This window comes from Gymnodraco acuticeps, unplaced genomic scaffold, assembly GCF_902827175.1.
Source record: "Gymnodraco acuticeps unplaced genomic scaffold, fGymAcu1.1, whole genome shotgun sequence".
Lineage (NCBI taxonomy): Eukaryota > Metazoa > Chordata > Actinopteri > Perciformes > Bathydraconidae > Gymnodraco > Gymnodraco acuticeps.
The window spans coordinates 4,006,065-4,019,991 of record NW_022992351.1 but is presented as its reverse complement, the minus strand read 5'-3'; the positions used below and the strand labels follow the sequence as shown (position 1 = coordinate 4,019,991).

Here is a 13,927-nt window from a genome sequence, read left to right as displayed (position 1 = left end):
TATGTGCACTTGTGATATTTTGCATTGCTACTTACAGTGTTAAGTGCGTTTAATGTAGTGTCATCTCGAGAGGCTGCTAAACACCCGTCTTCTGTTGAGCCTCCGTCACACATCCCTGCAAAGGCAGCCATGCTCCTGTGGACACAACACACATCAAGTCAACATGACAACGGGCACTGAGGTCAATGCAGAGTTGTGTTGTAAACATTTTTACTGAGCAAGGCTTTGATATCAAGCACATAACAATGCACAGTATAATAGTGTAGAGAAACATTTAACACAATAAGGGTCTCTACAAAACTGGTAAGCATGAACACAAATATGATATAAATATTGACAGGATAATATTGATTGAATTTCAACTTCAACAACTGTCTGACACTGTGGCCCCTGACTAAATGCTAACATAGAATTCTGTTGACATATAGTACAACTTTCACTGCAACATCTTGATTTTATCATGATTTTATCCCGTGATACACCTGATGATGTGTAACATTAATAATTAGCACTAATATTCCACACCAGCAGGGTTTATAGTAAACTTAAGCAAAAATAAGCAGTCAAATAATAATATGGTTAAATGATAATTTAATTAATTTAATTCGTTTTTTTAGCTTCTTTTTTTTACAACCCGAAAAGATGTAGACGGCATGAATTTCCGTAAACATGTAACTATTCAAACTGTAAAAAAATTAAAAACGTGTTCTATTGTGCAAAAAATGTCGTGAGAAGGTTTTCTTGTTATTGCGGTCGTGAAAAGTTTCCCAAAAATATTTTATCATTATGGTAATTCCTACACAGTGCTTGACTCTTTGATATTTGAAAGTATTGTATTTACTTATTATTTCAATACAGTGAGGGAGAGTTTGGATCTCATATTTTGAAATAACCATCTTGAACTTCATTGATGATTTGCCTTAGATTAGCAGGTTGGCCCCTCTGTCTGAATGGCTCACCTTGCGGCTCTGAGGTACATGAGAAGATCACAGTCATTGACCCCCGGCATCCAGACCAGCTCCTCGTTCTCGGTCACGGCCTGGCCCCCAGGAGAGGGGAAAGGCTGCAGCTCGGGGAGCTTTGCCTAATTATGTCCAGGGAGAAGGAGAGGGACAGAAGGTGACACACTACAAATAGCAAACTAGCTTTCAGCTTTCAACTCCCTGTCATCAAGTTTTCACAGAGAGGCGAGGTGGGGACAAGTTACAGTCACAATGATTGAGTGATCAATATCCTAACACAACACAGAGCTGCAGTACTCAGATCACTTTCCCTTTTGCTATAAACATGGAACAAAACTTGCCTAAATGTAGCGTTATCATAAATATGTTTGAACCTTAAGCAAGTTTGTATAAGTACACAGTTATTACAGAAAGCTAGACCACATTTTAACTACAGCTTTGGCTGGCAGATGCAAATGTTACTGTAAAAAGCTATAATGCAAACTTAATGCAAATTCCTATTTAAATGCGTCTGCTTTAAAGAATCTTGATTCCATCATGGTTAACTAAAGAAAGTGTCGTATTGTATTACATACAAACTGGAATCATTATCTGATCAAACTAATGTTGTATTTTTGTTTTAATATTAAGATAAGAAGTTTTAGATGTAATACATTTCAGACTATATCAAACTTGCTAAAACAGCATTTATCAGGATCTTCAAGTCATTTGCAGATACATTGTGGTAAAGCTGAGTGGCAAGACTATAATACTACTACATCTTAAATTATAAGCAATGCCATGAACCAGACTAAATGGCAATTAAGGGATTAGAACTTTAAATGTTTTGTGGTAATAAAATCCACAAATCCAAGATAACTTTGCAACAAAGAGGCTGCTGCAAGCTGTCTTCAACAACAATAGAGACATCTCTGGAGTCAACAGCTGGCTGATGTGTGCTGTACAATTACTTACTTGGTGACTGGGTCCCACTCGGATTTCCCCTTGTGTGCTGTTTAGTCGCCTGAGAAGAAACAAAGACAGCAGATTGAAACAAAAATATTTACATGGCAACATTTCAAGGCTAGCTGAAAGAAGTCTGGCTGCATTGTGCCTGTTGAATCAGCTAAACAACACAAACTACAAAGTCACAACTGGGTATCCTTAGATACTGAAACTTCACAAGAAAATGTCAGCAAAAGGAACATTTCATGACCTGGTCAGGATCAGATACAGCGCGAGGGGACAAGGGTTGTACCTCCTACTGTGGAAGTATTTTCAGATATGTGAGAAAAGCATATAGTGTTTTATTCTGTAAAGCAAATAAAGATTTCAGGAGAATATTCCCAGTCGACCGTTCCTGCACAGCGAGCTGAGCGGAGCAAATTTACAGGCCTGATATTGTGGATGCAGCAATAAAACAGAATCCCCTTAAAAGAGGTGGAGGTGGGGGGAGCTGGCTTTGCAGGGCGAGTGGCTGCTGCCACAAATGTTGGTAGCCATAGCAACTGCAATTTAATAATAGTGTTCAGAATCTCCAGCTGCAGTGGATTAAAGAAAATGACAAGATGTTCCTTTTGAAAAGCCTTTCCCTCTGTTGCCTAGGTAACAGCGCCAATTTTCATGCAGCCAAGTGCAGGGAGGCCCAGAATCTGTCAGCGTGATTTGCACCCCGAGAAGCTCGCACTCCATCACAGAGAACTGGAGGAAACCTGAGAGGCCGCAGCCCTCTGGACTCTTTACAGTCCTCAGACCACTAAACACTGTGAAGGTTCAGATCTGACCCAACTCCCCTTCTCCCTTCTTAAACAGAACTCACTGACAGAGGAGAGCGATTAGAGGAGTAATCCATATACTCTTATGAACTATGGCTGACAGACACTGGCACTGATGATATCACAACAAGGCCAATACAAAAAACCTGCAGGAAATGACCCCGGGCCTGCCAGGAAGGCCTGCTGCCCCAGAACATGCCGAAATACTTGATTTCATTTTGTTATAAACATTCCCGGTAGGCTAACTTAATGTAAGGCAATTTGGCAGGCTGCGCGATATTGCAGCAATGAATAGGGCTGATAAATATGACTGTTTCATTTTTTATCAGCATTTTAGATTCCATATTGAAGGTTTTTATAAAGATTTAATAATACTTGTGCTTTACTTTGAGCAGCATCTCTCCTGCCGTTATTTAACTGAACATTTAGGAATTGTTATTACTTGCCAGTAGCAAGGAACTAACACACTTAAATCCAGAGCTACGAAAAAAAATAGATTTGTTTTATACTATTCAAATAATTTCCATTACTTTAATAACTGATAAATCTGTTTAATAAAAACAAAAAGTTTACATATCAAACTTCCTCTGATGTATTTACTCCTCTATGACAGTAAACAAAATATCATTGAGTTGTGGTAAAAAGAAGTATGTCATCTTCAATCAATCAATAGGATATGGCTGTAATAGGCCTAAGGCCTTTTAGTCGCTCATAAATAGTAGATCACTGATTCTTTATTTACTATGGATGCTGGCAACAGTCACATAGTCCAAAGTGAAGGTATATTGGGCTTTGGGAAACACTGATTGATATTTTTAAACCTTTTATAAACTAAAGAACTTTACGATTTATCGAGAAATATATCAATATGTTATACAATTGCAGATGTAGGCCCACTAATAACTAACTATTTTTATGGATTGATTACATTTGAACGAAACTTGAATAAAAAAATACATAATCCTGTTTTTGATATACTTTTTATCTACACTGCTGAATAGTTTTACCGAATGAACGCCTGCATGTAGTCTACGGACTACCTGAATGTGAATCTGTGTTTGTTCGTGCTGAGAGGAAAATGTTCTACAAATGTGTTCCTGACAATGTGCAGTCGGCCAAGTCTGTTGGCAGGAGACTGTAAGGATGACAAACGAGGACCTGTGCACCAGAATAAGAACAGCCATGTTTTACTCAGGCAAATCCAGACGGCCTACATTCAGAAGGAATGCTGCTCAGGTCCAAAGAGAGGAGGCAGAATACAGATGTATCGCAGCAGGAAGCTCTCAGGAGTTTGCTTAAAGACTGCAGGTATACATGAACAGAAGCAGCCAACAGATGAGGCAAACTTACCAACTATTATTATTATTATTAGGCTATATGTGCAGCAAAAATAACATGATATAATATCAGTTTTAGTTTTTAGCAATCAAACATGGAAGAAGAAATGATACAGAATCCAGTCTTTTAATGTCGTCACTATTTATAGAGCAACATCTAAGACGTATTAATACTGACTAATTTGAGTTGTTTTCTTTTCTACTTACAATAAGCTGCAAAAAGCCTGTTGCCTAGCACAATAAACATTGCAAAACATGCTCAGTTGTTCCACAAAATAAAGTCAGATCTAATTCTGCATAAGGACACAGTCTTGCCGAATAATTACAGGCTTACTTAAACCCAAACAACAACAACAACAACAACAACAACGTGACAGTCTGGTCAACTTTCTGTGTGTATGTAATCAAGGATGGCCCCGCCCACCTCTATCAATTTCATCCAATCACGGCGCGAGTCTGTGGCACACTGACATAATTGCAGCACAGCAAAACAGACCCAACTTGATGGTATTTAACTACCATGGCGGGCAGCGTGCTCACATCACAGCTAAGCCGCCGGCAGAGCTTTGTGTGCAGAGCAGCATGCGCCATGTCGTCCCGATTGTAAACAAGAGCTGCAAAATGGAGCCAGGGTAAGGTTAGCATCTCCGGGTGTATCACCGTCATATAAGCAGACTGGCTGCATATTTATCAGCCTCGTAATGGTGGATGCATCGTACACAAGATGTATGTATCTGTACTCTGATAGTAACGTATTAATAGAGGTGTGATGCAGCGGCATGTCTATTATTGCAGCGCAAACGCAACGGTATGTGCTCTGCGATGACAGCCTGCATGTTCAAAAGCATTCAATGTTTCTGCTACTGACACAACGTGCACACTCGCTAGCTTGCTCCCCGACACAAAAACAGTCGGTTATCACAATGACAACGATGTGGAAAACTCGGAAACATCATGCCGTTGGACACGAGTCTCGTGAAAATGAGACAACACTCACGCAGCTAGTAATAACGGCGAGAGAAAGCACGAGAATATAATCGAAAACCTACCTCCGGGGACTGAACAAATCGTCCATTTCTGACATCGAGCCCTAAGGTTGAGTGGTGACACTGTGTGTATAATGCTCGTTGGATTTAACTCCCCTCTCCCACCTATTTCTAGGTGCTCAAAATGGAGAAGCACGCATTCGCTCCGGAGAGGTATTCACTGAGTTTGTGCTGTGACCTCAGCGTCGCGAGCTCCTCTATAGACACAACTGAGCATGTGCTGCGACCTCACACAGCACACACACTCACACAGGCAGACAGACACGCATGCAGGATACGGAATTCATCTCTCCGCGTATGCCTGCGCCATAATAAACAATAGTGAAATTGCAAGGCTGCAGACAACCCGCTCAGAATACCAAGCGAGGAGGAGAGGGGGAGGGAGGGGGAGACTGAGCAGGGCCCCTGAAGGAGGGGGTTCCCAACAGGCAACCCTCAGTGCCAATAACAGGGACAGCCGTCATTGCAACACGTGAGACACCAAACACCACCAGTGCATAATAACAATCACCAATTTAGCCTGAGCACCAATATGAACTCCTCCATTTATCATGTTTAGTAAACCCTTCGACATTTACATTGTTTCTATTGGGAATAGGTGTTAAATTATTTAAATAAAGCTGTAAAAAACGTATGCCAAAATATTTATTCTCATGTATTTCTCTTCTAGCATTACACATATTAATGAGCTTGTCTGTCTTGAGCTGTAATCTTCCCCTGTATTTTCTGCAATGTATGGTTATTGTGCAAGTACATAAGTGCATTGTCCACAGTTTTGTGGACTCCAGCTTACAGTGATCGTAATAAACTGAACTAAACTGAATTTCAACTGTGTGGAGATGTTGTTATTATCAGTGTAACAAAGAATGTAATTAAATACACAAGGTATCATACTAACATTTAAAACTCCAGTAATACAATAATATAAAATTGCACTGATAACCCAAAACTACTGTATTATTATGAATTTAACTATGATAACAATTACAAAAATGACCAATAATCAACAATGCCAAAAGACATGATGAAACAAATGTAGTGTTTTAATATAAGCACCAGTGGTTTTTCACAGCAGACATTTTGACTTTCCATAACAGAAGAAGAACTGGATTTACTAATAACATTAATGATAGCACTTTTCCCATTGTAATTCCACACTGAGCCAGCCAGCATCCACAATACACGGACCCTAAACTTAAGCGGATAGGCGAAATGTAATCAATATTAATTGTATTTTTTTTTAATGTGCTTTTCATACTGTGAGGTGTCAAAATGTCTTGTGTGAAAAAGGCAGGTCATCCTAATCAAACAAGGGACTGCCTGATGAGCTTTTCGTGGATTTTTAAACGTTTTATCTTAACATTAACAAAATAGATCAGTGATTAAACTTGACATGTAATTTGACAAATATCCACAAACGCACCCACAATTATAAAGCCACAGGGTTTTGCCCGGCTCATTTCCCATAATGACACCACATTAGAACCATCCTTTGTGCACTGATAACACTGACAGCAGTAATGAGCAGAAAGCATCATTACACATAACACTGTGCAACCAAAGCCAAAAAAGAAGAAAGCACATGCGTAATGAAAATGACAAAATGTACATTGTTAAATTCCCTTTCTGAAATGTTCTGAGTGATACTTAAAAAAGCAAATATCCTAATAAATTTGGCTCATTAATTGATATCTATGATCACTCTGAATCTACCTATATGGTATTTATTATAGGGTGACGTTGTGATATCACTCCATAAATACCCATCTTGTCTCATATAATCTTACATCGGTAAACTGCTCAGCTGTAACTAATGGCTATAGTTTCTATTAAATTGAACCCACCCATTAACTTTGACTTCCTAGCTAAAACGATAATGCGATCAATCAAACGAACAGGATGTTAATAATATCTTTGATAATTGTTTAGAAAAACTGGTTAATGTAATCATTGTTTAATACAGTGTAATAATGCTTCACATTACTATACTATTAGTTAAGGATTTTGACTTGTGATCTGCTATTCTCTTTATATAGGATAGATAATATTTTGGGGCTTTGGAATGTTACAAATATATATTTTTTTATTATTTTGAAGAAATCATCTTGGTCTTGAGAAATTTTGATTGCCTTCATCACTTTTTACTAACATCTTAGAAGGTTAAATCAAGAAAGAAATGGTTGGTTGCAGCCCTATTTTAAGGAAATTATATGATAGTTGCTGAGAGTGGACCTTGCACGTTTGGCCTGCTAGGGAATAAGAAGGGTCTATCAGTTGACTTGAGTGGACAGAAAGCTCCTTACCTGGTCTCTGGGTTATATCCGAGGATATAGAAAAAGGAGTCGATGCGGGCTTTGAACTCCCTGGCAGCAAAAATGTCGGAGAAATGCGAAATGTTGCATTTCCCCCTGTGAAAGAGAAGAAAGGCTTTATTAGACAAAACACCAGAATGGCAAAGTGATACCCCAGCAGTTCTAATTAAAAGCTCTTGGGCTGTTCATCTATTGGAAGTGACAAATGCAGCAGCAGCAGCAGCAGCAGGGATGTAGTGCCTGTCTGTCAGTGGTTGCTGACTTTTCTGCGAGACACCAGGCTCTGGCTACTGAACCCATAAACACCAGCTGAACATGCCAGTCCTGCAGATGAGGTGTGGGAGACACACACTGCAGGGGTCGGGACAGGAATTCAACCTGTGCGCCTTCCAACACATTCCCCCACTGCCGAGAGGACGGCTCTGAGCACATCTTGATACCATTTCCTGTTTCCAGCACACTGGTGTCTGGCTCTATCTACATAACAGATATCACAGGCATATGGTGCTGCGGGCCTTGCAGAGAAAAAGTATCTTCCTCCCCCTGAAAAGATTAAAGGGCGCTAAGAAGAGCAGTGTTCAGAAAGCTGCGGCATTACAGCATCCCACTGGAATTCCCTCCCGTTTATCTAAAGCCTGGAAAATAAGTCAAATCAAAGGCTGCTCTGTGTAGAAGTTGCAGCTAATTTGCCCTGAAATCAGTGGTTTCTAAGAGACATGCTTCTGACTGCCCACTGCTGTGCGGCTCACACATGGTTTCGGTTAAAGAAAAGGGGAAGTGCGAGAGGTGGTCAGACAAGAATGGATGTAGAGGCAGGAACACAAAATATCTGATTTCAGACCAAGGAAACGATGAAGCCTGTGTTCCTCTCTCCTGACACACAGCAGTGCCATCAGTTTCACCAGACAGGCTCATGTTCTGACAAGTGTGTGTATATAGGAGTTGATGCACAGTCATTTCAATCAGTGTTTTAATAGAAGACAGCCTGAGGCATGTGTCTCATTTCAGGCTTTGCACCTTTACACATATGGGCTACTTCTACAGCACCTAGTCCCAGCACCAGAGGTTAGTATATCATTTTTTAATTAACAGAGCAATTAACTGGGATTTTCTTTTAGTTGGTTAATGGAAGTTGATAGAAACACAGCAGTAACTCTGAAATATTACTGTTTGTTGCCACTGCTCAGAAAAGTACAGATTGTAATTGTGTCTTACTAGACAAATAGTAAAAGCCACTTTAAAATGATAAAAATTACGACAGATACAGTTTGATATTTAAAATAAAAAAAGGACATAAAAGTAAAAAATTATGTTTCAAAATTACCAAGAATTATGCTATCAGGATAGACACATTTACAGATAGAATACAATGTATAAAATAAAACACAGTAGAGGTTTTGAGATTTAGGATCACATTTATTTGACGAGGTTCTGTATTGTGTCCCTGGAGTCAAAAATGAAAAGCAGTTTTTCAAAGTTCAGTCCTAGCAACATTCACAGTGAGTGTGCGTTTGTGTGTTCCTGTTTGCTTACCTGAGAGCAGCAGCATGATAAGTGTCCACATAGTCAGAGATGAAGAGTTCTCGACTCCTGACCACGGGGTCTGTGATGACCAGCTCCCGGCCAGAGTCTGCAGGGTGAATAAAACCAATGTACTGAATATATCTACATGACATCATCTATCTACGACAAAGAGGGAACAGAGATAAAGTAGCTTTTGTAGTTGAACACACTAATGAAAATCATGAGCATGCAAGTAACAAGTGCCTCTGCAGAGGTCAATAATCTGCCACATAATTCAATAAAGCCAATAAAGTGCATTCCCCTGAGGTGAGGACTTCATGTTCAGTTCTCACTAGTGAAAGCAGCACCACGACGGGTTGGCACTCGTCGTGACAAATGACCCGAGATATGCTGTGGTGTTACCGCTGTGCTCGGACCTTGTGACATCAATTCTAATAATCCTAAATCCCTGCTGCGAGCGCAAACTGAAGATAGAGCAGCACTGCGCTGCACTGAAGAAAACAGCACACAGTGTATCTGCTCAATGACTAAACTGATCCATGTCTATGACGTAAGTGATACTTGTATTTTGGAGAAAGGGCAAACCGAGGGGCAACAATTGTTTAGTTGTCAACTTTTAAATATTTTTTTTATTGAGTCAGGCACAATGAGTTTACATTTATACAGTCAATATATATTATTTTCCCCCCCTTATGGTGCTAGCTAGTAAATTAAATAACTAACTAACTAAATAAATAGATAGTACCTATATAGGTTAAAGTAATGTAGAAGATAATATTAAAAGAAAATGAATAGATAAGGGAATAAAGAATAGTAACAGTAATACATGTACCCATATACTCACATATGTATACCCACATATACACATACATACCCACACACATGTACACATGCACATATACACGTACCTACATACATGTATGCAAAGACAGAAAAAACAACAACAATTTTTTTTTTTAATTAAAAATAAATAAATTAAGAAAATTAAGAAAAAAACAGATAAAAAGAGACACAAGAAAAAAACATACACATACATTCGTAGTTCCCCCCCCCCCCTTTCTTCTTAATTTAGTGTCTTAAGTTCAGCTATGTAGGCTATCATAGAGCCCCAGACAGAGGAGCCCCTCAGGTTATATTTAATCTTCTCCAAGTTCAGGTACAACATTAAATCTTTACGCCAGTTGTCAACTTTGAAATAAGAAGATCACACGGAGCATTTAGCCTTGATGTGTGCACATTGGTTCCCTCTTTTGAACAAATCAATCAATTGCAAAACTTTTATCACAATCAATTAATTGGTTTTAGTATTTTTAAAGAAAAAAAGTCACCTGGGAATATTTACCTTTTAAAACCAAATACAAATAAATCAAACTGCTTATAAAAAACAAAACAACCCAACACTTGTTATGTGTTTGATATTTAAGAACATTAATAACATCATCAAATTAGAATCGGATAAAAAATGTTGCAGCCCATGTGATCTTCAAGATTTCTGTACATTGTAATTACTGTAATATCAGTATATTCACCTTTATTTGTATTACTATGATTTATTTATTTGACTGTTCACTTGATGGTATACGGTATTTGCTGCCAAGACTGAGCATTTTTTTTATTGTTTATAATAATACAAATAAAACAGTGAAGATAGTTTTGTTGATAAAGAAAAAGCTATTTTTTTAAAATCGAAGTGTTAACTGATTATCCCAACTATTACATGTCTATGTTAAATCAGATTTTCCACCATGACCTTTCCTTGATGTCATTAGGATTAGATCACCGCTGCTAAAACCCATGGACAGTGCTTGTGTTCCTGTAGATGTGTATGTGTTAGAGTGTGATGAGTTCACTGACACTGATGGTGTTGAGAGTGTGTGCTCAAAGGCCAAATGACACTGCGGCTTATTAACACTCGACAGTGCTGCTGTCTGGCCTGAAGGAGGGTTACCTGGGGAACAGCACGCAGCCACGGGATTGGCTGGGCTGCCTGGGTAACTGTCTTCTGGTTTATGTTTGAAATGCAAACACCTCTTATATCCCACAACAGTCTGGAGGCAAGTGTGTGTGTGTGTGTGTGTGTGTGTGTGTGTGTGTGTGTGTGTGTGTGTGTGTGTGTGTGTGTGTGTGTGTGTGTGTGTGTGTGTGTGTGTGTGAAGGAGAGAGTGTTGCGTTACAGAGTGGCTTTGTGTGTACTGTATATATGCACATGTGTTTTGAGAACAAAAGGCAGCCTCACCGTTTTCATTGTTGCGATCCTGCACCAGGTGCTGGTAGACGGAGTCGGGCACCTCTGACTGGCGGTAGTACCATTTCACATTCATCAGCAGATGGTCCCGTTTACTCTGCAACACAGAGAGACACACAGCGAGTCAGCAGGAGAACAAAAATGATCGGACACCAAGATAAACAGACATCATTTTGTTTGATTACGATGTCACAAACTGGCCTCTTGGCAAACACAGACGCTGCGCAGTAGCTCTGTTTATGACTCACACAGGCTGATGCCAAAAAGCTTGCAGAACGACCAAGTCAATTAAAAAGGGATTGCCGAGCATTTAGAGCCTTAATAAAGTAAACAGAGGAATGGCTGTTGCTGGAGGCAGGGGAAATAGAGGAACCAGGGGGGGGGGGGGGGGGGCATGAGTGTTCAATATCTGCCTTCCTTTACCTCAATGACAATGCGCTTTTAAAATACTAAGAAGGCTATTAAGGTTTACTCATGAACATGCACTGTATCTCTTAACAGTGCTTTGGGCTTTATATTTTCCAAGTGCTGCCACCCACTGGCCACTTGATAAAGTGCAAATCAGCAAAGGCTTGCAATCCTTTAGATGACCAGCAAGTGGCAGCACTGAGGTGAGAAAAGAGCTTCTCCAGGACCAACGAACAAACAGAGAGGGAGGGATAAAGGGGGGATGGAAGAAAATGGTAGAAACTGAGGCCAGTGCTGAGGTGAGAGATGAAAAGGGCAAAGTAGTGTTTTCATTTCATGTTATAAAATATTTATTGTGCCTTCACATAAGCCAAACGGACTGTCACATTGCTTTGGAAGAACATTAGAGAGCTGGGTGCTGGACTGCGACACAGTCATCTTTATGAGAGAGCTGGCCACGCTGCACTGCACTAACCGGCTAAGACACCTGCACCGCCGGTGGATTAAAGGAGGAATGAGCATATGGAAAAACGCTAGAATGGGGAAAAGTCTGTGGTAATCTAAGACAGACAGTGTAACTTCCGCTCCTTCCAGGCTCTTAACTGTATCTGTGTGTGCAGGAACATGAGGTCAGAGTAAAGATATTTAAGGCCTTTAGAGTACATTGTTCTGTTTTGCCACTGGGGAGGAGGCTGAGCACACGCAGCCAAGCAAATCATCACCTCCCTAAACCCTCCAGCCCACCTCTGGTTTTCCCATTTTCTCCATTTCTTCCTCCCTGCCTCAATCTCCATCTTTCTCATTCCAACCCTCCACTTCACCTCCTCTCCATTTTCTTCCCCTCGTTCCTCCCTTTCTCCAACCTTGAGCAGGGAGGAGGAACGACTGAGTAAGTGAGCCTGGACGTGTTGAACAGCAGCTGGCATGCAGTCAGTCAGCTGCGTTAACTGCTCCTGATGATTGTGAGATAGTGTACACGCAACATCACGCAACATAACACAACCGCACAACACTTTGTGATTCAGCAGAAAGCCATACTGATGGACCGAGACACAAAGCCCCGGAGCACCTAAAACATACGGTGTGTGAAGAAATGTGTGCAATGACGTCATGTCGCTCCCCCTCCCGGCAGTTAGCCCACCCATATCAACCTCTTGTCTATCCAGTGTGCAGACACTGTTGCCTTTTAGACTAACAGACTGCCTGCAACAGCAGAATGAGTAGTTATCCGCTGCTTATACATAATTAATACTGTAAAAAGACTGTAAACACTGTCAGAGTGCTACCTGAACATTTGATTTTCTGCCTGTAAAACCACAAAATCAAAGGGATTTCTGAGAGCTGGGACATAGTGCCTGATGCAAATAGAAAAGCAGGTGCAATCACACTCACAGATTTTACACCTTACTCATGAGCCGGCATTATTTTAAGCAAAACAAACTAAAGCACAGAGCAAACGTAACTTCAGCTATCATCAGTATCCTCGTTGCTACATAGCTGTCGCTCTCCCGAGCAGATTGCTGTTTAGAAGCTCACAGCCGCGTTAAGCCCTCTCAGGCAAACGAGGGAGGGAGATGGAGAGACAGACTGAGAGTGCAACATATGGAGCACGTAGTGGGAGTGAAGCATAGCTTTCAATTATCACAATTCTATAAACATGCGGGGAGGAAAAATGAGTAGATAACGCAAAAAGAGAAAATGAAGGGGGATGATAGACAGCTCAGACTCGCCTTACGGACCACTAGTTGTATTGTCTGGGTTTTTTCCTAAGCCTGCCATAGAAAAGAACAGAGAGAGAACATATAAGAGGGAACCACAATGCTGAATTGATTAGAGACATTCCACGCTGCCTGTAGAGAGCTGAGCCCCGTACAATGTCCGCCATCTTTGTCTGTCCTGCCAGAGGCTAAACATGGCCCTGCCCTCCCTCCTCCTGGGCCCTAAACCCTGGGAATGCTGCTCACTGCCGAGAGGCCAAAAGACTTGCTAACCCACTACTGAGGGAAATAAATGAAACAAGAGCAGGAAAAAAGAAAAAGTGCAAGGAAGCAGAGCAAAGGAGATAGAGGAGGGGAAATGAGGAGCTGGATTAAGGTAGGAGGAGCAGGACCTTCTCATTTCCTCAGACTTAAAATTACAACTATCCTCCTCCTGCTTTACTGAAACCCCCAGGGTACAAGGCTGCCCCTTTATTCATTCAGGAGATATACATCTGAGAGTCATGCTTTGGGGGCTGAGCATAATGGTCCCCCTCCTCTCTCCAGTGGCATTCTTGGGCATACTCATCAAACGGTTGTTGGATTAAACGAGGGCCTCAAAAGGTTCTAAACGGGATGAGA

At 40.7% G+C, this 13,927-nt stretch overlaps 1 protein-coding gene across 6 annotated transcripts in view; it reads right to left on the bottom strand.

Moving 5' to 3' along the window:
* Positions 1-13,927, bottom strand: part of rerea (arginine-glutamic acid dipeptide (RE) repeats a) — a 123,857-nt gene that overhangs the window by 26,558 nt on the left and 83,372 nt on the right. For 5 of the 6 annotated variants that reach the window (XM_034209263.1, XM_034209264.1, XM_034209261.1 and 2 more), the window contains 6 exons: positions 11,172-11,277; positions 8,945-9,041; positions 7,403-7,507; positions 1,917-1,965; positions 960-1,084; positions 36-135 (listed from right to left, as the gene is read on the bottom strand). In XM_034209263.1, coding sequence (XP_034065154.1) covers positions 36-135; positions 960-1,084; positions 1,917-1,965; positions 7,403-7,507; positions 8,945-9,041; positions 11,172-11,277 — 582 coding nt within the window. Of the gene's footprint in view, positions 1-35; positions 136-959; positions 1,085-1,916; positions 1,966-5,102; positions 5,407-7,402; positions 7,508-8,944; positions 9,042-11,171; positions 11,278-13,927 lie in introns of those variants that run through there. The other variant, XM_034209267.1, reaches the window with a different exon arrangement.